The sequence below is a fragment of the Aethalodelphis obliquidens genome, unplaced genomic scaffold (genome assembly GCF_003676395.1).
Source record: "Aethalodelphis obliquidens isolate GAN/ISIS:26980383/991018 unplaced genomic scaffold, ASM367639v1 scaffold1, whole genome shotgun sequence".
Lineage (NCBI taxonomy): Eukaryota > Metazoa > Chordata > Mammalia > Artiodactyla > Delphinidae > Aethalodelphis > Aethalodelphis obliquidens.
The window spans coordinates 70,092,041-70,116,969 of NW_020837945.1; the positions used below are offsets into that span (position 1 = coordinate 70,092,041).

Below are 24,929 nucleotides of genomic sequence, written 5' to 3' on the forward strand. Positions count from 1 at the left end.
AAAAAAAAAAAAAAAAAAAAGACAAGCAGGCTCACCCAAAGGGCTAGGCTCCAGCAGCGCACTGACCGTGGGACAGTACCCGTGGTCTCCCTAGAAAACCCGGAGGCTGCCAGAGCCATGTTATAACTGTTTCTGATAAACAGGAAACTCTTAGTTCCAGAGAACAGCAGTACGTGCAGCTGTCTTTCCCGGGACAGAGTCAGTCCTGGCTCTACCACTGGCAAACCGGGTCACGTGGGAAATCGAAACGGTTCCTTAGAGGAGGACTTTGCCTTCTTTGGAAGCACACCCCTCCCACTTCTCCACTCTTGCGTGGCCGCAAGAGACGGCAGGTTATCTAAGGTCAAGGCTGAGAACTCCCAGCTTTGGAGCCGGGAAGGTGGGTACAGTTCCATCTCTGGCTGTGTCATTTCCAGCTGTAAGACCTTCAAGAAGTTACTCAACCTTTCTAGGGCTGTTTCCTTATCAAAAGCAGACAGTACAAGCACCTTCAAAGGATTAAGTAAAACAAGCCCCCCTGAGGTGCCTGGCATAGAGCCTGGCTCTCACAAAGCATGCAGCCAGTGGTAATCAGTAGCGTCATCGCACCAGAGCCTCAGGGCAAACGACGGGCAGGCAAAGAGACCAAGGTGGCCCTTGAAGGGGAAGAACACTGTGATTCAACCACTGGGTCCTACCAGGGCCAGATGTTCTATAGTGTCCGTGCACTCCGCCGGTACCTTAGGTTGTCGTATAGGCATCTGTTGTCCAACTGCAGTGATGCTCCCGGGGACAGGAGCTGTGGCTCAGTCATCTGTGCAAGCCTCACAGCAGCTCGTGGGGCATCTTGCAGACTGTAAGTGCCCAACAAATTTCCAGAAGTCAAAACTAAAAACTCTGTACACTGACCTTTCAGGCAAGCACACAGAGAGAACAGGTTTGGGGGAAGAAATGAGGAAGGAAAGGGGGCTGACCTGACTAGCCAAGGGGCAGACCCTACAGCAGATCTGAGCTTGGGGACTAAGGAGTCTTGATTCCTACAATGCACTTAAGGAAAAATAAGGCTGAATTCTTTCTGTAATTCGCTTCCCCAATCATGTGGACATTCAAGCCTATTTCTGCCACTTTGTAACAGTAAACACGTTCTCACCAGTAGTTTGTTTCTCCCGTTTCCGTCCATGCTTTGCAATGAGAAATCTTTTTTAAAAATCTGTCTGTGGTTCAACTTAAGAAGGGCAAAAAATGTCAATATTCCTTTCCTTAGGGAAAAGAAATCTCGGCCCATGACTCAGGATTTAGACGTTCATCTAGAGCCCAAGCCCTAACAACATGCAGTAGAACACGTCTGACGTAGACTCTATGCAAGTCCCATCTGAACTAAAGAAAAACGTTTGTAAATATGAGGCTGAACCATATGAGTTTTCTATTTTTGTAGGAGAAACTATCAATGGTCAAATATTAAATTTCATTGATAGTCACATGTCCATAATTCCACATGGTTCCATTTAATGTTTACAAATGAGTTGTTCTATTTCCTTTCTAGTGGATCTGAAAGCTCAAATCGAATCCGTGAGGAGGGGGACTTTTTCTCATCTTTTTCTAATTTTCTTCACCGTACCTGCCACTGAGCACTTACTGGGCACACAATAAACATTCCTGAGCTGGAAAGCAGAAGCAGCAGCTGTGAGCGGGGCAGTGAAGCCTACAGCACAGCTCACGGGCAGAAGGCAGAACAAGGACACGTCCCTCCAGGGACTAAAACAGTCGAGTGATTCAAAAGTACACAATAAACCACAACCATGTGCAAAACAGAAAGCCAGGGAGGACCTTTACCACCTCCGACAAAAGCACGGCCCGGGCCCGGGCGGAGCGCCTGCATGCCCACCTACAGCCCCACAGCCTCACGTGGGCTACAGGGAAATCCAATACTCTCACGGGCTTCACAAAGACACCGAGCCAGAGGAAGAGCAAGCAGCGTGGGTTGCATTAAGCCCCAGAAACCGTGGCGCAACTTGCTGGCACAAACGGCTCACACATGCCGAGACAGAGAACCCAGACTGCGTGAACACAGGACTTACGGGGGCATCCCCTTGGGGGGCATGAAGGCGTTAGGGGCCGCTGCCTTCCTTGAGGAAAGAAAGGCAGTTTTCTACGTTGCTCAGTTCATGCGTGGAAAAATGACAAGTCTCAGGTCTAAAAGAAATCAGGCAACGAATCGGAAGAAGCCGAATCCACTCCGGGGGAGGCTGCGCTGAGCGAAAACCTCTCCCAGCCGAGCCTGCCTCCAGGAATGGGGAATTCTCCACCCTCTCCTGGTATCTGCAGCAGCCCCTGCCTGGCCTGGAGCTCAAGGCTGAACCAGGAGAGACAAAAAGCAAAATCCAGGGCTCTGGGCAAAGGGACACAATGCTGTGACGGGTCCTTTGCACTGACCAGCACAGCTGGAGGGCATCCTGGACCTCCTCCCCTCCAGCCCCACCTCCCTGCAGCCTCCAGATGAGCACTCAGGCCGCCACAGAGCCGGTTAGTAGCAGAAGAGGCATAGCTTGAATCGGGACAACAGGACACTAAGTCCTCTCTGCTCTGCACGGCACTGTCGCTACTTCCCAAAGCACCTGGCACAATGTAATAGACAGGGCTTGGGCTTTAGAATCAACTGGATCTGGTTCGAATCCTGGCTCCACCCCTTTCCAACAGTAAGTAGAGTGAACCCTGTGACACTCAGTTTCCTCACCTGTAAACTGGGGACAAGTACCACCAATACACTGAAGGACTGTTGTGAGAATCAGAGATAGTGTATACAAAAGAGCTGGAGCACGGATGACAGTAGAGCAAGGGCAGCCATCATTTTGTCTCCAGAGGCCCACAGAGTCTGTATTCCTGCAGAAAGCCTTGTTGGAGGAAGCTGTTCCTCCAGCCTCTCTGGGGATGTGGTTGCCATTTTAGATTAGGATGCTCTCGCCAGCCAAGGAATGAAGGACCCAAGCCCCGCCAAGACTTTCCACTCAGCAATGCAAATTTACTTCGTTTGCTTTAAGACTTACTTATCCACCTATTTCTGAGGACACACAATGCTTTAAAAACTTAATAAATAACACAACATTAGATAATCAAGATTAAAACAGAAAGGATAAGAAGGATAAATGTTAGGGGGCTAGAAGATGAGGCCAGAAGGGAAACAGGCTGGGTTGCAGGGATCTGATTTTTCTGTCTGACGGGAGAAAGCAGCCCATAGAATCCGTGTGGCCAGGACGTACCCAGCCAGGCTTAACTTTACAGGGAACTTCTTTAACCTGAGAGCCATGGAGAACAGCAAAGCCATGAGTGACAACTCAGAGCTCCTGGACCACCCCGCCCTCTGTCTTCCCAGGGCACCAGCTCTCCCTATTTTGGGAGAACAGGAAAGCGACCATGGTTCCAGTCTGAACCATTCATCACACTTGCACCTATACATTTTCAGAATAAACAACTTAGAGTCAACTTCTAGAAAAGTCCCAGGAGAGCAATAAAAGCGGTAATGGGAGAAACTATTATTCAGACCAAGAAAAAGTATAAACAAGTTTAATAATAGGTTTCGAGGTAAAGATAAGCAATTATGGGTCACGGCATTCCCTCATCCCAACCCAGGCCGGTACAGCATTGGGAAAAATGCCTGCACTGGTGACAGAGGGGTTCCTACTCTTCAATGGCCTCTCCTAACAATGTGACCTGCTGGGAGGAAAGATGGCAACTGAAAACTTCCACTTGTGGAAGCAGTTCTACTTCCTAAATCGAATCCTAAGTAGAAACAGACTGTTTCCCTCTGTTTGCAAAGAGCAGCTTTCCAGGAAATGTAAAGTTGGCCTTGGGGGTGGGATTTAAGACCAGTCATGTGAGCATTCCATACCCCTAAGTCCCTAAAGTTGGTAACTAACAGTCCATCCAGGGAAACCAGAGTGAGACTGAAATCAGAACAAAGAGCCTCCTGTGGGCTATGAAGCAGGCCTGTTATCAGCTCCGTCTCCAGGGCATGGGGTCAAAGGAAGCGGAGCGTGCACTGCTGCCGGGGCTGCCCAGCCAGCTCCAGCCTGCAAGAGACGCCTCTCCAACTGCAGAGATTACAGGCCTGCTGGCTCTGTCACATTCAGTTTTCAGGATTAAGAGGAAGGGCCTTTAATCTGGGCAAATCAGGAAAAGGCAGAAAAGTCAGTCAACGAAGTAAGGCATGCTTAGGGCTTTTAAAAAAAACTTTAAAAACCTAATTATCACTGAAACAAATGATATCTGGGATTTACTTCAAATAATGGGGAATAAAATGGTTAGGAAGGCAAATGAAACAAGATTGGCTACCAATTGGTAACTGTCCCAGATGGACCATGGGTACATGGGATTTTATTTCACTATTCTCTCTACTTTTGTATGTTTGAAATGTTCCGTTACAAATTTTAAAAATCATACCTTATTTATTGTGAAAATTTAAGTAAATATAAAATAACACAAAGAAGAAAATAAAAACCACACCTAATCCTATCACCAGAGACAACTGCTGTTAACACTTTGGTCTATTTATTTCCAATCTTTTCCATATTTTTCTTTCTTTTGTTTGCAAAATAGGGTCATACATCTATGCTGTTTTATCACGTGCTTTCCCTTCCTCTCTTAATTTATCTTAAGTATTATTCAAGTGCTCAAATATTCTTTTAGGGTGTGATTGTTATAGCCTTTCATCAATAGCCAGGCCATAATCTATTTCCAATATTTAGCAACTATAAATAAGGCTGTAGTTAACCAGGAAGATGACGTTATAAATAGATGATTTCAAGTGAGAAAGAAATTGCTTGATAGGTACCCAAACACACACTGACAGCACAAAGGAAAAGAAATGGTGAGAATAAAAGCTGGGATCTCATCGACTGCGTAATTCCAAGCAATTAGTAACTTTCCAGGGACGCCCCATGACAAAGGCCAAGGTGGGGAGTAAGAGAAAAATGCCCAAAGATATAAAACTGAAACACACACTAAAATGCCTCTCAGGCCAACAATAATTCATAACCAGGTGCGGGCACTGAGCTGAAGAAATCTGCTAGCATTGAAGCACTCGAGTCTTGAAATACTGAGTTTTCAAAGGGAAGGATATTTTCATGGGTCTGGGATGGCACAGGAAGGTTCTGTGGGCTAAAGAGCGAATCAAACGGCTTCTCATGGACCACCGCGCCTCAAGCATTCCATCATGCCATTCGGATTCATCTAATTAAACAGAATTAATATAACTGGACAGTGCGTAGGCTTGTCACTGGGTTCTTCCCTTCAAGCCTTAAAGACAATTTCCTCCCCCGGAAAGAAAACCCACAATATTCCCACGATGGGGAGATAAGAGGGATCTCGTGTTTTCCCTGCACTATTTGTTCCTGCCAAGAGTGGATGTGGCAGGATGTCCCTGAATATAACACCCCATACAATCAATAATCTGAATGCCAGTCAAAAACATCATTTTTCCTTCTGAAGGAAATCCATAAACTGTCTATTCTGTGATGCACTTGAAAGATTCAGAGCTGAACACATTCTAGCTGTGTCCCATCTGGCTTTCTTGGGCTGCTACGAAGCACCAGGGGCCTCTGAATCAAACCGTTCTGCTCTAGCCAGCGGCTGGGCAGGGGCCGCTCTGCAGCCGTCCTGGGTAGGGGGTCACTGTGAGACCGTTCTCTCCGGGGTGGCCCCAAGGACACAGGGACGGGCAGAAAGGCAGTGGGACCAAGAAGAGGACTAAGGAAGCTGTGCTTTCTTCATATCTTTCTTTCCCCTTATCCCTCCTGTCTACCATTTCAGTTTTTTATTTCGGAAAGGACAACCGTGACTCTCTTTTCATTTTGTCGAGGACCAAGAGGAGGAGAAGTGAATCTGTGACACAGTAAACACAGGCTCTCTGAGGTCAGACATGCGGCCTCTCCAAACTGAGTTCTAACCTCCTTACCCAGCCCTCCCCCAGACATGAGCATCCCAACCACCACCCTGTTGCTGAGCCCACCAAAATGGTCAAGAAAGCATTACCAAGTATGCATAGTATATGGTGACCACTATGGAAAAAAATGTTAAAGTATGTGCTGGAATAGCAAATTCAAGAGTGACATTTATTTTTATCTTTTGTTATTGGGCTGTCTTGATATAGAAAATTATGTTAAGAATAAGTTATTACCAACATCCCATTTACATATTTTGCTGAGATTGGAATGTCTCAAAGCATGAGTTCATTTCTGACCTAAGTCTGTGTCCTCCCCTCTGGATTCACATATCACAGAGAAACACGAGAAAAACAAACAAACAGAAAGAAAACCAAAGATGACAAGCGCTTCTCTTTTTAGCTGGATTCCCCAACAGAGCACTCTTTAATGTTTACCAAAATTGGGCCATAAAATTCTACAAGATTTTATGCATATGGCTTGACCTTTTCTTCCCCCTGCTCCCTGTCCCCAAAAGCAGCAAAAAAGCCAAATATAGAAAAAAGGAACAGCTGTCTGCTGGCAAAGACAACATCCCATTGTACACAGCCACACCCTGACACAGACACACACCAGCCCTAAGCCACCCCTGCACGCCAGCTGGTTTGACTTCCATAGATTTTCCCAAGGGCCCACCGAGCTCACCCTCTGATGCAAGAGTGGACAGGAGGCCACAGGCTGCGATGACCCAATATCTGCAGGCAGTGCCAACGCACATCACCCACACCGACACCTCTCTGTCGACCTCCCACGCAGGGGCAGAGCCAGAAGGGAAGGTTACCTTGCAGACAGCCGCCTGGAGCACTGCGTCAAAGCCGCCCTCGGGGGCATCGCGGTTCCGGGACACCCTCTGCTTCCGCACTTCCTCGTTGAAGCTGTCCACTCTGTCTGTGAGAGGCAGCAGATGGCGGAACCCAAAGGAGGGGACACAGTTTGGGAATAGCTTGTAACTGGAGAGAAAGAGGAGAAGAGTCACTTTTCCTTCCTTGTCCCCAAATCTTAAACAACCAAGTAACTCTGTGCATTTACTGAGGGCCTTGAACGGCACCAACGAATACTCACTCAGCACCTACCACACACCCCCCGGGACAGACACAGTGGGGGAGCACAGAGAAATAACCTAGTCCCTACTCTCCAAACACAAGCTCTAAACTGCGGGCGAGACAGCACATACCAGGCTGTAGGTGAATGAAATGGACAAATGGGTCGTAGGAAGTAGCGGTTAACAGTGGGCTACCGCGGTCAGAGGAAGGTGTCACGGAGGCGCCCTGACGCGGGCCTTGGAAGATGCAAGCGCCTGGTGGGACAGGCACCGCAGCCTGGGCGGCACCGAGGGGAAGGAAGGCTCTTACAGGCTGAGGAAGGCGGGCCATGTCGAGGGAGGGCAGCGTGAGCAGAGTGACTCTACGAAACCAGCTTCTTACATCGACTCTGCTGCTGCCACGTGATAAAGGATCACATAACCCCTTCGTGTCCACCCACTCAGAGACCACCAGGATGTGCTGGCAACCGAGCAAACACTAAATGCAACAGGAATGAAAACGTTCTGTTTCTTCGTTCATTTATAAATACTGGAATGATAAAGCATCAGCTCTCCTAGACGCAAAGAGAAATCACTTAGAAGCAAACCATCTTCGAATGGAAAATGCTACCTGGAAATCTGGAAAGAGGGAAGTATTGCACCTCAATAGGAGGTTAATGCCATGTCTTTCTCCTGAATATTGGGTGTTCTCATCTTCAGTTTGCAGTGGAGATGGCCCCATTCCTGGAGGAAGTTACAGCCCAATCACATCTGCAGGAGTTTCACTTGGCTATATAACCAATGAAATAGGAAGAGGGGCCTCACATTGTTTCCAGAAAGGTTCACTGGGTAAAAGGGGAGAGGGAAGTGCAAATGCAAGGGCCCTGTGGCAGAAGGGAGCACAGAGAGCCCAAGGGCAGAGGGAGGCCAGTTAGACTGCAATGCAGGGAACAAGGGCAAAGATGGGCTATGAGGAGGCTGGGGAGGCAAGCTGGACCAGACTGTGCAGGTCTGTGGCCATGTTAAGGAAGCCTCTCTTTCAGAACTAAGACAGAAAGCAAACACCAACAGAGAGGCATGAGGGGAAGGCTTCGTTACCTACCCAATTCAAGCCGTGTGCGTGGGAAGGGAAACCGGCTTAGCAACTCCTAGCAGCTCCTGCCTCACTGCCATCAAGAAGGGCGGCTGGGGCAGGTCTGAGAGGCTCCCCTCCTCCCCGAGAGAGGCAACCTTGGGCTTTCTAAGAGGCTCTCTCATCCCCTCTAAGGGCCTACGGTACCTGCTCCAACAGTCACTCGCAGCAAGTCACCTCTGCAGGGTCAACCCCACTGCCATGATGGCCACGGTGCCTCCGGACAGGGAGAGCTGCGAGCAGCTGTCCCCACTTGCCGTCCCCACTTGCCGTCCCTTTGTTTCACTCCCTCCTCCTTCCCCAAAAATCTTCACCCGCCCCTTGTGTTTGCACAGGTCAGGCTCTTCTGTAACCCATGCCACCCAAACTTTCTATTCTCATCTCAGTTCCCCATAAAGACAAAGGTCATGGAAATTGCATTCCCAGCTGGAAGCAGGAAGTGAGCTGAGGTCCCATCATAGTCATCTGACAAATAGATGGGCCCAGGAGGAAGGAAATGTACACAAACTCTCACTCCCCTCCCTCGCCCTCTGAGCAACTTCACCCTTCTGTGCTGTGCTGGGCCATGGCTGCGGACTTCAGGTGTTTACTGTCTCGGTTGACGGGGTCGGTTGAGGAAGGGAGAAGAGGAACAAAACTATGACTGCTGCTCAATGAGGAAACCAGAAAAGCTGTGAAAAGCTCAGCTAAATTAGTTCAGCGTTTTTTACCTCTTCCCTTCCTGCAAAGGGGAATAAGTAGATATATTTTTACTGTGGAGAATTACTATTAATAATCAGGAACTAGAACATGTGTTTGCCAGAGAGAAGACTTCATTGCAGAGAATTTATTATAACCAAACCAGAATCACCTCTTAGTGAGAGGAAAACAGCTTTGTCACACAGGCTCTGTTGAATGTCTCCATAGTCTCTGGAAAACAATGTCAGACTGTGTCTAATTTAACCCCTGGAAGAGCTGTCTGAGCGACCTGAAGATCTGGGTGTTCGAGGGTCTCATGCCAGGAAGCTCTCCCACCCCCAACTGTGTCTGTGTCATAGGACCCCAGTTTAGGGCCTACTAAATCTTTACTGGATTAAGAGTTATGAACCAGGAAGATGAATAAAATATATATGCTTAAAGAGCCTGGGGGAGCACGTGTGTATAAAAAGTGAATCCTATTTGCAGATGCTAGATGTAGGCAAATCCAAAAACCAATCTAATGCTTCAGGACAATACTGTGGACCATGGAGCTGACAGGGCAAGACCTCTCCTCTTCCTCTAAACAAAGAGAACTGCTGGGTAAAAATCTAATCTTCAAAAATGTTAATATGTAGCCAAGACTGGAAGCTTAGCGGGGAAATCCCAGGTGCCAGGAACGGAGAGAAAAGCATTGCACAAATGAACGGACTTCAGCTAGGTGGGAAGTGAGCAAGGATCTCCTGGCAAAGGGATCCCCCACCCCCCCACCCTAGCGTGTTGGGGCCTGACAAAGGTCTGGGGCTTGGGGCCAGGTTCTAACAGGGACAGATGATGGCCCTCAGGCCAGCGCAGGGCAGAGCACTGGAACAGGGCTCTCTGCATAAAGATGAGTGTTACAAAGAGCTGCCCTGTCACTAAAATCAAACCCAGAAAAATTCCAGCCACTGGCCTGGGAGAGAAGCAAGGAAGATGCACTCTGGGCTCATGGTGAGATGAATCACCCATAAAGATTGTAACTCCAGGCCTAAACAAGTCAGAATTCATTACTTTTACAAGGAAGGAACCCCCCTGCTGAGAAATAAACAGAACTAGTCCCACAGTGAAACCCAGAGGATCCTAGCATCAGGGAACAGAAAACCATCCTGCAGGGACGTCAGTACCTCTGGGGCACGTGATCCCCTAATGGAAAACAACCTCTGGTGAAGAGGAACTAATGAAAAAGTTATAGACCCCATGAGAAATAAACTACCATGAAGGAATATCAGCAAATTCAACCAACTGCAGGATCTGCAGTTCAAGAAACAGGTAACAAAATTATCTAAAGGACATTAAAACAAAGATATTTAAAACATTCAAGGAGAAGGAAAAAATACCAAAGACTAGAATGGGATATTATTAGGAAGAAAAAACAATCAGAAGGCTATGAAAAAATAGTATGAAAAACAGAAGTCTAAAAGAAAGAACCAAATAAAAAATAGTCACTCAAATTCAAAAATGAAACTTCAGTGTATGGATTAAAAACATTGAAGAACAGGGTACTGCCACAAAAACCAAAATACAGATCAAAGGAACAGGATAGAAAGCCCAGAAATAAACCCAGGCACCTATGGTCAATTAATCTATTACAAAGGAGGCAAGACTATATAATGGAGGAAAGATAGTCTCTTCAATAAATGGTGCTGGGAAAACTGGACAGCTGTATGTAAAAAAATGAAATTAGAACATTCTTGGGACTTCCCTGGTGGCGCAGTGGTTAAGAATCCACCTGCCAGTGCAGGGGACACAGGTTCGAGCCCTGGTCCGGGAAGATCCCACATGCCGCACAGCAACAAAGCCTGTGCGCCACAACTACTGAGCCTGCGCTCTAGAGCCCGCAAGCCAAAAGTACTGAGCCCGCGTGCCACAACTACTGAAGCCTGCATGCCTAGAGCCCGTGCTCCACAACAAGAGAAGCCACCACAATGAGAAGCCTGTGCACTGCAACAAACAGTAGCCCCTGCTCGCTGCAACTAGGGAAAGCCCGCACGCAGCAACAAAGACCCTACACAGCCAAATATCAATAAATAAATAGACTTCTTTTTAAAAACATTCTTTAATACCATACACAAAAATAAACTCAAAATGGATTAAAGACCTAAATGTAAGCCCAGATACTATAAAACTCTTAGAGGAAAACATAGGCACAACACTCTGACACAAATTGCAGCAATATCTTTCTCAAGCCATCTCCTAGAGTAAGGGAAATAAAAATAAACAAATGGGACCTCATTAAACTCAAAAGCTTTTGCACAGCAAAGGAAACCATAAACAAGACGAAAAGACAACCTGCAGAATGGGAGAAAATATTTGCAAACGGTGCAACTGACAAAGGATCAGTCTCCAAAATTTACTAACAGCTCATGTGGCTCAATATCAAAAAAAACAAACCACCCAATCAAAAAATGGACAGAAGACCTAAACAGACATTTTTCCAAAGAAGACATACAGATGGCCAAGAGGCACATGAAAAGATGCTCAACGTAACTAATTATTAGAGAAATGCAAATCAAAACTACAATGGGCTATCACCTTGCACCCGTCAGAATGGCCATCATCAAAAAGTCTACAAATAATAAATGCTGGAGAGGGTGTGGAGAAAACGGAACCCTCCTACACTGTTGGTGGGAATGTAAATTGGTACAGCCACTATGGAGAGCAGTAAGGAGATTCCTTAAAAAACTAAAAACAGAGCTACCATATGATCCAGCAATCCCACTCCTGGGAATATATCTGGAGAAAAACATGATTCGACAGGATGCATGCACCCCAATGTTCATTGCAGCGCTGTTTACAATAGCCAAGACGTGGAAGCAACCTAAAGGTCCATCAACAGATGAAAAGATGTGGGAATTCCCTGGCGATCAGTGGTTAGGACTCTGCACTGCCACTTCAGGGTGCACGGGTTCAATCCCTGGTTGGGGAACTAAGATCCCACAAGCTGCGTGGTGTGGCCAAAAAAAAAAAAAAAAGATGTGGTATATATATACATACAATGGAATGTTACTCAGCCATTAAAAAGAATGAAATAATGCCATTGCAGCAACATGGATGGACCTGGATATTATCATCCTAAGTGAAATAAGTCAGACAAAGACAAATATCATATGATGTCGCTTATGTGTGGAATCTAGAAAAAAAATGATACAAATGAACTTATTTACAAAACAGAAACAGACTCACAGACTTAAGAGAATTGAGCTTATGATTACCAGGGGAGAAGGGTGGGGGGGTGGGGATAGATCGGGAGTTTGGGATTGACATGTACACACTGCTATATTTAAAATAGATAACCTGGGCTTCCCTGATGGCTCAGGGGTTAAGAATCTGCCTGCCATTGCAGGGGACACGGGTTCAAGCCCTGATCCAGGAAGATCCCACATGCCGCGGAGCAATTAAGCCCGTGTGCCACAGCTACTGAGCCTGCGCTCTGCAGCCCACAAGCCAAAACTACGGAGCCTGCATGCCGCAACTACTGAAGCCAACTGCACCTAGAGCCCGTGCTCCGCAACAAGAGAAGCCACCACAGTGAGAAGCCCGTGCACCGCAAAGAAGAGTAGCCCCCGCTCGCGACAACTAGAGGAAGCCTGTACACAGCATGAAGACCAAACATGGCCAAAAATAAAATAAATAAAATATAAATTTAAAAAAAAAATAGATAACCAGCAAGGACCTACTGTATAACACAGGGAACTCTGCTAAATATTCTGTAAAAACCTAAATGGGAGAAGAATTTGAAAAAGAATAGGTACATGTATATGTATAATGGAATCACTTTGCTGCACACCTAAAACTAACACAACATTGTTAATTGACTATACTCCAATATAAAATAAATTTTTTTTTTAAAAAAATTGAAGAACAAAATGATAAACTGGAAGAAATTTTCTATTATGAAGCTAAGGGAAAGAAAGAGGTAGAAGTTATGGGAGAAAAATTTAGAAACATGAAGTTTAGAATGAGAGGCTCCAACACTCACCTAGTAGCGTTAGAAAGAAAATGGAGAGAATCGGAGACAGGAGTCAGAGATGATGTCTGAAATTTTTCAAGAATAAAGCTATGTTCTCAGATTAAACAAGCAGAGCAAGTTCTGAACAATGCAAATAAAAATACTAAATCCAACCCAGCCACATTGGAATGCATATCATTATAGGACATGAAAAGCACAGGGAAATATTAAAAGCCACCAGAGAGAAGGAAAACCATTAGATAGAAGACTTTTCATCAGCCACAGGACATGCCAGAAGACAATGAAATAATACCTTCAAGGGGGTGAAGGAGTACCATGACCTCTTGGAAGAAATACAAAGGGTAAGAAAAAATGTAAATGATGAAGGATGAAATGTATTATCTCACTTGCAAAGATTTTTACAGATGTATTTCTATTTTTTTTGTGTGTGGTGAGAACCCTTAAGATGTACTCTCTGAACGACTTTCAAGTATACAATTGTATATTTCAAGTACAGTACTGTTGCCTATCACCACCGTGCTGTACATTAGAGCTCCAGAATGTATTCATCTTATAACTGTACGTTTGTACCCTTTGACCAACACTTCCCCCTTCCCCGGCCAATCACCACTCTACTGTCTGTTTCTATGAGCTTGGCCTTTTTAGATGCCACATATAAATGAGACATGGCATGTATATCAGCAACAGCCTAATACCTCTAACAAAAGAAAAAGTGTTCAGAACCAGAAATAACAGGCGGATTAATCCATCAAATCCTGTACCAGTGAATATCATGTGACGCTTCCCAGGAACACTATTTCTATTACTCAGAATAGCAATTAAACAGTTCTTTAATCTGATGATTAAATTACTTTTTTTTTCTCTTCTTATGGCAGCCCTGCTACCACTTACTTCAGCTCTGGCATTTCTGGTTCATTCTAAGATGGGAGGGGATAAGTCTAGGATTTTGATCCTTTGGCCGAAACATCCGGAGCAGGAGGCGGGACAAACCTCAAGAAAGCCCCACGAAGGGCTTCCCTGGTGGTGCAGTGGTTGAGAGTCCGCCTGCCGATGCAGGGGACACGGGTTCGTGCCCCAGTCCGGGAAGATCCCACATGCCGCGGAGTGGCTGGGCCCGTGAGCCATGGCCGCTGAGCCTGCGCGTCCGGAGCCTGTGCTCCGCCACGCGAGAGGCCACAGCAGTGAGAGGCCCGTGTACCACGGGAGGTACATCTCAGCCTGCTCACTGAGCCATGCGGTGACTCCCCTTTCATGCTGCCCAGCTTAGGGAAGAGAGATCTGTATAACTCAGACCTGATGATTCCTTCCAAACTCCCATTCTTTCACCGGATTTCCTGTCTCCCAAGCAGCCTGTCAGTGTGCCTTGTACTCCCTGTCAAAACTTCTACTGTCTGCAGTTGGTTCTGCCTTCTAGGGCTTGGAGAAGTAGCTCTGAATAAGGAGAGTGTAATAACCTTGAATATTCAATGCTGAGGGCCCCAGGCCAGTCCTTCATCCTCTGCCGGCCTCCCATCTAGCATCTGACAGTTCGCCGATGGTCCCCAGAAGAATCAAAGTAGAGACACACCCTGTCTCTCAGGAGACAGGACCCAACCAGAGGGCGGAGGTGAAAAGTAGCAGACAGAATCACTATTCCGGATGAACTGAAAAAACTGGGGGTTAAGATGCTGTTGCTCCTGGTGAGTAGCAGAACTCCAACAAAAAGACATGTGGCACTGGGATGCAGCTGAAAAGGGCCTTGGGGACAGGACCAAAGTGACAATAATGCCAGCAGCTACCTGTGGCCAGGAGGAATCTAAACCCAGAAAGTGAGGACACCTAGTGTCTCTCTGTGGCTAAGGAACTTAGAATCTCGTTTGTATCTAAAATTTTTTCTTATCTTATTGTTTTTTCCACTGTTGTGTCATTGCAATCCCAGGAAAGATCTAAGTTAGCTTCTAGGAGTGTGTACAGAAGGGTCAGGAAGGATTCAGAACATACAATACCAGCATAAATACCACCTCACCCCCACCCCCCAGTCCAACCCAGAGCTGGGAACTTCTGAGGCTGCCAAAGGGGAGACAAGAAGTTAGACAGGCTCAGGGGCTTACGAGCAGCCCTATTCCCCTCAGGGGCAGCCAAGGAGACAAAAAATCGAAAATGACATCACAAGATGCCCGAATGCCTGAGTCACCACTTGAAGAAGAGCTGCCAAAGAAAGCAGCTCCCATCAGATTTTTACAAGCAAGAAATAAATTTTCATTGCGTTGAGCACTGAGATCTGGGGTTTGCTCGTTACTGCAGCACAGCCTAACATCACCCTTAGGCAAGTGCCTAGAAGGGTGGGTGGTTTTGGAATGGGTATTATTACTCAAACTCAAGGAAAGCATCTGGGTGGCAGTGTGATTTAGATGGGGAAAAAATAAGCATCATATTGATGGAAACAGACTCTGGAAGTAGTTCATCCTGATTCATATTCCAAGTCTACCCCTTACTGTTTGTGTAATCCTTCTAAGCCTCGGTTTCCTCATCTTTAAAATACAGCTCACCAGGACCTCCCTGGTGGCTCAGTGGTTAACAATCCGCCTGCCAGTGCAGGGGACACAGGTTCGATCCCTGGCCCGGGAAGATCCCACGTGCTTAGGAGCAATTAAGCCTGTGTGCCACAACTACTGAGCCTGTGCTCTAGAGCCCACGAGCCACAACTACTGAGCCTGCGTGCCTAGAGCCTGTGCTCTGCAACAAGAGAAGCCACCGCAATGAGAAGCCCGTGCACCTCAACGCAGACCCCACTCACTGCAACTAGAGATCCTGCGTGCAGCAACGAAGACCCAACGCAGCCAAAAATAAATTAATTTAAAAATAATAATAATAAAATAAATAAATAAAATAAAATACAGCTCACTTCTATAGACCTCAAAAGATTGCTACGAGATTTAAATGGGATGATCCATATAAGGTATGAAGTGCAGTGAATGCCTGACACTTAGTAAGAACGTAAGTCTTAGCTATTCCTCATCTAGCGATGCTTTGGGGCCTCACATGCCAAAGCCTAACCAAAGCTGAACATGGAAATGAGTCAAGAAAAAGTTGAAGGTTATCACTCGTTGTCACACTGCATAATCTTGCCATTTAAAAGAACACTTGAGGGGGCTTCCCTCGTGGCGCAGTGGTTGAGAATCTGCCTGCTAATGCAGGGGACATGGGTTCGAGCCCTGGTCTGGGAGGATCCCACATGCCGTGGAGCAACTAGGCCCGTGAGCCACAACTACTGAGCCTGCGCGTCTGGAGCCTGTGCTACACAACGAGAGAGGCCACGATAGTGAGAAGCCCGCCCACCGCAATGAAGAGTGGCCCCCACTTGCCACAACTAGAGAAAGCCCTCACACAGAAATGAAGACCCAACACAGCAAAAATAAATTAATAAACTACCCCCTACCCCCACATCTTCTTTTAAAAAAAAAAACACTTGAAAGCTCAGTAAGGAAACAAACCACCTTCACAAAGGTTGTATTGGGGAGTTGAAGGAAGTGACCCTCCACCTCCAATACACAAATGCACTAGGGCAGGGACCTATTCACCATCCCCTTTCCTCTTCCACTGCACACAGCTAACCTAGTTCCCAGCCTCCCCGCTAGAACCCAGCTCTGTAGAGCAGAATGTAGGAGCAAAGGCCACTCTATCCTGGTCCATAGGCTCCTCCTATGAGCAATCCTCCAGGCATGATGACCTTACAAGCCACATGTGAACCAATGGAGCCTGGGACCCCGAGTCACTGCTTAGAGGACAGGTGTCCACTGATCAGGAGACCCATTTGCACTTAGGTTAGCAGAAAATAAACTTCCTTCAAGTTTGAGTCATTACATACTTTTGGATTTGCTCACTGCAGTAGTTAGAAACTCTTGTTCTCTAATAATTTCTCAAAAATTTTCTTTTAAAAAAATTTTTTTTAATTTTTAAAATTTATTTATTTTTGGCTGCATTGGGTTTTTGTTGCTGTGCGCGGGCTTTCTCTAGTTGCCGCGAATGCGGGGCTACTCTTCGTTGTGGTGTGCAGGCTTCTCATTGCAGTGGCTTCTCTTGTCGCAGAGCATGGGCTCTAGGCATGCAGGCTTCAGTAGTTGTGGCACACAGGCACTAGAGTACAGGTTCAGTAGTTGTGGCACGAGGGCTCAGTAGTTGTGGCTCGCAGGCTCTAGAGCGCAGGCTCAGTAATTGTGGCGCATGGGCTTAGCTGCTCCACGGCATGTGGGATCTTCTCAGATCAGGGCTCAAACCCATGTCCCCTGCATTGGCAGGCAGACTCTTAACCACTGCGCCACCAGGGAAGCCCTGTCGAATATTTTCTAATTCAAGTACTTATGTTGGGGAAAAAAAAAAAAAATCACACCTATAAAGGGCAGGGTTTTCATTTTGTTTTGTCAAGGTAAGTTATAGTTATGTATATAAACAATAGGAACCGACTTTGATTCATTTATTCCAAACATCTCAGTCACTCCAAACAAGGAGATAGTTTAAGTTGTTCTGCCTGCTCCCTCCCTGATCACCGGGGTCTATCACTTCCTGAGAACACTCTCTAAAATCTATTAATGTAGAAAACAGTGCTGTGTCTGGCAGGCAGGAAAACAAATGAGCTATCATCATTGCATCTTTATGCAACCTTGTAACAATTTATTTCTTCGCAGGCAGAGGGAGGACAGAGCTGGATTATCCTTCATCAAATTTAACACCTTAGCCAGGTTCCCTCCCCACACCCAGATATGACCTCCCTAGGCCTTTCTTTAGGCTCAGTTCCCGATGATCCATTCCCCCATCCTTGAATACCCAACAGAAGGGCAGCTGGTCACTCACCCAATGCACGGGTTGGTCTGGTACCTCGGTGCCGTGTAGGAGAAAGGAGAGATGTTCTTGTCTACAAAAGACCCAAACCCCAAGCGGAAGTTGCTGGTGAGCTTCCTCATCTCCTCGGCAAGCTTGGTGCCCAGGCTCCGTATGTTGTCCAAGTCATCCTTCATGGACAGAGAGAGGTCCATCAGGTAGTACAAGTCCACTGGATAATCCTCCACCTGTCGAACCTGCAGCTGGAAGGTAGTCTTGTCACCTGTGCCAACCGAGAGACCGTGCGTGTTAGAGGTCATTCAATTCGCTGGGGCTGAAGGGATGGGTTTTGCTTTCAAAGCTGGTCCACCTCTGACTTTGCTTTAGTGACTGTGTGCCTCTCAGAAGACATCTTTTCCACTCTGGAAACAGAGCGACCAAAGGGAATGTGGGTGCTCAGAATGCAGCTCTAGGTTCTCCTTTCACACACAGGCCTCAGCATTTTTTAAGGAAACTCTTTAAGAACCAATCTCCTTAGCAGTGTTCTGTCTTCTCAGCAAAAAGGATGCTTAGGTAATTGGTGGACGGTGCACCAGACAATTCCACAGACACAAATTGGGTGAAAGTAGCCCACCAAGCACATACCAACTTCAGAGAAAGGACTGGCCAAGAGGGGAACGTGGCCAGGAGACCGTAAAGGTGTATGTGAAACAGAACACAGGAAAGAAATTAACAAAAGAAGGTACAGACATTAGTAAGAACTGAGGTGGGGAAGAGAGATGTACAAGGCAAGGGAGACTGGGAAAACAAAGATGGTTACTTAAAATACCCCCAGAGGGCAAAAATGTTTATGCTTATGCCAGGCCACCTATTTCTATCTCCCTAGCCATTTATCAAACAATCGTATTTAGTTCTCCAGCATATCTGATATCACAGACACAAATCATTATTATCATAAATTATATGTATAAATATAGGAAGACATGTTCCAAACTTTAGCACCATCGAAAAGAAAAAGAAGAAACAGAAAGGAAACACTACTAGACTTGCCTACAGCTACAAGAAAGAGAAAATAACTTTTGGTTCTATAATAAGCAGTCAACAGCCAAAGGGAAAAGAAATTGATTCAGAGGAAAAGAACAATGAAAAAAAAGGCAGTTTCTGGCAGGTGTGGCCTCTGCAAGCTAGCCCCACATGGTATGCAGAAAGGCCCAAACCAAGTCAGCGCAGTAACTGGAGGACGCGTGCCAGGACAATGATCCTTCGTCGTTCATAATCTCTAAAAACACACCGTTCAGAAACAACTTCAAGTCGTGAATTTTACCAGGTTATCCTATCTGCCCTCAGGCTCGTTAGCCTCTCAGGCACCAAGAGGTGTCCTTGAACTCTTCGGACAGAACTGTCTACACACACTTGAAATCTGGACGTCCTTTGTGTGTTCAAAGGTGCAATGGCGAAGGTGGCCTCGCTCCCGTACGAGGGTCCACACCTCATCTGCCCGCGGTCACGTCTCAGAGGCGTCCATCTTTCACCTCAAGATGACAACCAGCGAGCCGAAGCCTTCTTGAACTTGCAGGATAGGGAACCCAGGGCTCTGTGCTCCCCGCACCTCCTCCCACCCCAGACGAGGCATACTTAGTTCATTAACAAGATCTCAGTCCAAGTTCCAGCTCTGCCCCTCAACTAGCGGTGCAACCCGAGCCTCCATTTCCTTAACTGTAAACTGGCAATAACAACAGCACGACAGCATGAAGGCTGTGAAGCACTCGTGTGGGAAGGAGGGTTCTGTAAGCAGTGAAGGCCTGCCCAAACGAAGTATGATTATTATAATTACCATGGTAGTCTGAGTGTCAGAGCCAAGCCTGCTTCCCCCGACTTGTCCTTACATGTGCTGCTCTAGCCTGATGATGGATGTAGTTTGGGTTGCCTGTTGGTACGAGCCTATTTTTAAAAGCCACTGGAGCCTGACTCAAACAGAGGAATGTTCAAGATTTCTTCCAGAATGAATTCCGGACTGCTACAATATCTGTCTCTGGTTCCCATGTCCCTGCACAGGGCCCCTCCCATCCCTGGATGACACATCGTAGTGGGGGAGGGGCGGGAGGGCCTGCGATCCTGTCCCCTCTGTCCAATCCCATGGCCTCTTTACAAGGTCTCCTGTATTTTGTTACTTGTGCCCTTCCTCCAAGTTTCCAGGTATACCTTCTTTAATCCAGAACCCACTTCCACCTTTTGCGGGATTACGAGCAATTACAGATGAACACTTTAGGACCAGGAAACAGGGAACTAGCTTGGATTCAGGGAGGCTGGAAGGCACCCACGGGAGGGAAGTGGACATTAGCCTCAGAAAGCAAGAGCTGGGCTGGAATCCGGACCTTGTCACCAAGAGCTCAAGGCCTCAGGCTCCTTTAAACTTGCTGCTCAGTTTCTGGATCAGTAAAATGGGGAGGATGCTAATTATTGTGGGTATTGAGGAGACAGCATATATAAACACCATACAAATGCTTCTACACAAGAAAACCTTCGGCCTCAGTTCCCCTGAAAGTCAATTATTAAAGCAATTTCCTGTGGAGCTAAAAAGAGAGACAGAACATTCTGCCAAAAACTTGAGTGTGATTGGCTAACGGCCTTGGGTATTATATTTAACTCCAAATTTTCCAGACATGAAGGCAAAGACGGAAACGAGATGTGGTACATAGGTCTCTTTGTATACTAAGGGGTTATCTATTCTGAAGTAAGAAATCTCTTGTCATTAAATTCTAAGAGAAATTGATCACTACAACACACACACACCTCCCCATAGGGAGGCTGCAAATGGTTAAAATATATATATATATATTTCTCTCCCAGTTTTCCAAGAAGGGAGGGGTATAAGAAAAGGGGTAATATCATTAATGTTTGGAATGAGGGTTTATGGCTACCTTATCTATGCTGGATTTTAAATGCTACAAACTCCTCAGTAGGCCTTGGCAATAATTGAATGTTCTGTCAGTGTAATAGGGAAGAACCTTATTATTCTACTACAAGTTAATCACTAAAGGGATGTTGCCTATAAGACTAAATTATACATACTGACCCATCTCTGGGAACCCTGCCTCCCAGGTAATGAGCATTAAGCTAAAATACCTTTGTTTAGCTCACAGGAAACATCCTGACCAGGCCTACCTGTGATTAGCTGCAAGAAGGAAGAAATTAACACATCCCCTTCCAAGTCTGGCAGGAGCCAGGCCCTTACCCACCTCCCCTGTTAGTATTAAAGAAGCCAGAATTCTAACTCAGGGAAGATGGTTCTTTGAGACGCTAGTCTACCATCTCCTCGGTCTGCTGGCTTTCCAGATACAGTTGCTATTCCTTGCCCCAGCAACTCGCCTCTCAATTTACTGGCCTGTTATGCCGTGAGCAGTACGAGCTTGGACTCAGTTACATCAGCAGATTTTGGAAGGACTGACATTTCTGGACCAGTTCTCAGCGAGGGTGCTAAGCACGGGAATTAAGCTACAGAGCCGCAACTCCCCCACCGAGGGAGCCCCCGTGGTTAGCTGACTGAAGGTGAAACTGCTGCTGCACGCCAGGGGCACCCTATGCCGGTAGAGGGTCTGGGGCATGTTCTCCATCTTTGGGTACACTTCCGGAACCATGCACACTCAACAATACCTCCAGCCACCCAGTTCTCCACCACCCGAGACTTTTTTTTTTTTATCATAATGACAACATTTCCTTTTTTTCGTTTTTTTTAATTTATTGTTGGCTGTGTTGGGTCCTCATTCCTGCATGCGGGCTTTGTCTAGTTGCGGTGAGCAGGGGCTACTCTTCATTGCAGTGCATGGGCTTCTCATTGCAGTGGCTTCTCTGGTTGCGGAGCACGGGCTCTAGGCGTGTGGGCTTCAGTAGCTGTAGCACACGGGCTCAGTAGTTGTGGCTTGCGGGCTCTAGAGCACAGGCTCAGTAGTTGTGGCGCATGGGCTCAGTTGCTCCGCGGCATGTGGGATCTTCCCGGACCAGGGATCAAACCCATGTCCCCTGCATTGGCAGGCGGCTTCTCAACCACTGTGCCACCAGGGAAGACCCCACCCGAGACTTTAAACCAGTCGCCACCTCTCGTGAGTCCAGGAGAGTGAGAGCCGGGCTCACCTTCACTGTGGACACTTGATCTGTGCCAGTCTCTGGTGACACCACCCAGCCCACGTATCCCCCTCCTCCCTCTCCATATAAGACCCCCTTACAGGGACTTCCCTGGTGGCGCAGTGGTTAAGAATCCGCACAGGGGACACGGGTTTGAGCCCTGGTCCAGGAAGATCCCACATGCTGCGGAGCAACTAAGCCCATGAGCCACAACTACTGAGCCTGCACTCTAGAGCCCATACGCCACAACTACTGAGCCCACGAGCCACAACTACTGAAGCCCGTGCGCCTAGAGCCCGTGCTCCGCAACAAAGAGAAGCCACCACAATGAGAAGCCCACACACCGCAATGAAGAGTAGCCCCTGCTTGCTGCAACTAGAGAAAGCCCACGTGCAACGAAGACCCAACGCAGCCAAAAATAAATAAACAAATTTATTTAAAAAAAAAAAAAGATCCCCTTACAGGCTCGTCTCCTCCTGTGGCTGCAGCCCTCCTGTCTGGAACCATCCCCCATAACCCCCGCCTCAGGACAAGCAGCAGGATCAGAGAAATAAGATAAAGCAAACCCCAAAGAAAACCTGATCAGGGACTTCCCCGGTGGGCCAGTAGTAAAGAAACCGCCTCACAATGCAGGGGACGGGAGTTCGATCCCTGGTTGGGGGAACTAAGATCCCACATGCTGCGGGGCAATAAGCCCATGTGTCACAACTACTGAGCTCGTGGGCCTCAATTAGAGAGCCCATGTGCCACAAACTACAGAGCCCAAGCGCTCTGGAGTCCACGTGCCACAACTAGAGAGAAGCCCACACACAACGAAGAGCCTGCGCACTACAACGAAAGATCCTGCATGCCTCAAAGAAGATCCCACATGCTGCAGCTAAGATCCGACATAGCCAAATAAATAAATATTTAAAAAAAAGAAGAAGAGAAAAGCTGATCACCTCACATCTGTGAGGAGGAAGCTTCTCCTGCAAGCAGCCCCTCCCACGTCCTGCTGGTTTTTCCTGCTTCCAACGCACCCAGCCCCAGCTGTATTTCACAAAGAATTCCTGCCACTGCGGGGTTCCTAAGTGTAGATACTCCCACCATAATCAATAGCAACCGGCATTCCCTCTGAAATGTATTTTTAAAGGTTTCTTCTGTCTTCCCTTCAATAAAGAGTGAAAAGGGAGCTTTTTCCTTAGGAACATATACCAGATGACAAACATTACCAGAAAATGAAAGTAGAGAATTCTAGGAACAACTTTTGGGTTTTTTAAGATTGATTTTTGTTCAAATATTAAGACAAAGTAGTGTCTCAAAAATAAATACTCCTGCTATCCCCAATATAAGTAGTTTTTTGATTCCCTAGAATTATACTTCTGTGCTAGAAATTGAAAGAAACATTAAAATCAGCTATGTTAAAAATGGACTACGGGGCTTCCCTGGTGGCGCAGTGGTTGAGAGTCTGCCTGCCGATGCAGGGGACATGGGTTTGTGCCCCGGTCCGGGAAGATCCCACATGCCGCGGAGCGGCTGGGCCCGTGAGCCATGGCCGCTGAGCCTGCGCGTCCGGAGACTGTGCTCCGCAACGGGAGAGGCCACAGCAGTGAGAGGCCCGCGTACCGCAAAAAAAAAAAAAAAAAGGGACTACAGCTGAGCAGGGAATTAGGGGCCTAGTGCACAACTTATAAGACTTATCATCCAGCTCTCTGTTCACTACAGCAGAAGGCAATTAGTACCCGGAATTAAATCCAGACCCAGAAGCAAAGAACTACCTCACTGGCCGCCCTGCTGTACCAAACACCACTCCCCACCTCAGAATTCTGACACTTGACAGATGGAACCATCAGGAGAGTTACTGGCCTTCACAGTGTCTGACCCCAAGCAATTAGGGCTTGGCCCTTCTAGTTTCCTTGAAAATAGTCTTATCTTAGTTCAGGCTGCTGTAACAAGTACCATGGACTAAGTGGCTTACGAACAACAGAAATTTATTTCTCACAGTTATAAAGGCTGTAAGTGCAAGATCAGGCCAGCGTGGTCAGGTTCTGGCGAGAGCCCTCTTCTGGGTTTCACGCTACAGACTTCTTGCCGAAGCGGGGAAGCACCCTCCAGGGTCTTGAGGGTTTGGGGGTTTTGTTTTGATAGCACTAATCCCATTCATGAGGGCTCCACCCCATGACCTCTCAAAGGCCCCGCTTCATTTCCTAATACCATCACACTGGGAGTCAGTTAGAATTTCAACATATTCAGTCTATAGCAAAGCACTATCCATCCATCATCAAGTCTTTTGAAGTGTGCATTGTCAGTCTGGGTAGTAGAAGCAATACCTAAGTCAGGTACTTGCCATCTCCAACCAGAACGTAGGAGAGGGGAGAAAAGCAGCATAGATGAGGGCTGGCAGGAAGCCCATATCAAAAGCAACCAATCACCTGCAGTTTAGTCAACAGTATGATACCCAGGTCAATTTCCTGGCTTTGACTACAAACTCTGGTTATCACTGGGAAAAGCTGAGAAGGGTACACAAGAACTCTCTATAATTTTTGCAACTTCTTGCAACTCTAAAATTACTTCAAAATAAAACATTAAAAAAAATGTTTAAGCTACCAATCAGAGGTCACTTTTTAACAGGCTAAGGGATTGAGGCAAATAAAGACTTAGGTAAACCTTTTCTAACTGCTCCACCTCTAGCTTTTTACCATTTCAATATGCTTTAAAGTTTACGTCCTTTCGTAAGGATTTTATACCCTTTGTTAAGGTTTTTTTAAGATTGTTATCCTGACATACAGTTTCCAGGACTGGAAACAAAATGGAAAACATGATCTTGTGTTTATACAAAATCTTGCTTAAAGTTTGGCAGTTCCTGAAAAAGTTAAACATAGAATTACCATATGATCCAGCAATTCCACTCCTAGCTATATAATCAAGATTATTGAAAACATATGTCCACACAAAAACGTGTACATAAGTGTTCACTGCAGCATTAGTCATAATTGTCCCAAAGTGGAAACAGCCCAAATACCCATCCACTAAAACGTGGTGTTATCTATAGATATACAATGGAACATTATTTGGCCATAAAAAGGAATGAAGTCCTGATACATGCTACAACATCAATGAATCTTAAAAACATTTTGCTTCAGTGAAAGAAGCCAGACATAAGAGACAACATATTATATGATTTAAATGAAATGTCCAGAGTTAGCAAAACCTCCGAGATAGAAAATAGATTAGTGGATG

At 46.5% G+C, this 24,929-nt stretch overlaps 1 protein-coding gene across 6 annotated transcripts in view; it reads right to left on the reverse strand.

Moving 5' to 3' along the window:
* Nucleotides 1-24,929, reverse strand: part of ITGB5 (integrin subunit beta 5) — a 125,095-nt gene that overhangs the window by 62,156 nt on the left and 38,010 nt on the right. For 5 of the 6 annotated variants that reach the window (XM_027106912.1, XM_027106896.1, XM_027106931.1 and 2 more), the window contains 2 exons: nt 17,622-17,871; nt 6,736-6,904 (listed from right to left, as the gene is read on the reverse strand). In XM_027106912.1, the coding sequence (XP_026962713.1) occupies nt 6,736-6,904; nt 17,622-17,871 (419 nt within the window). Of the gene's footprint in view, nt 1-6,735; nt 6,905-17,621; nt 17,872-19,227; nt 19,372-24,929 lie in introns of those variants that run through there. The other variant, XM_027106918.1, reaches the window with a different exon arrangement.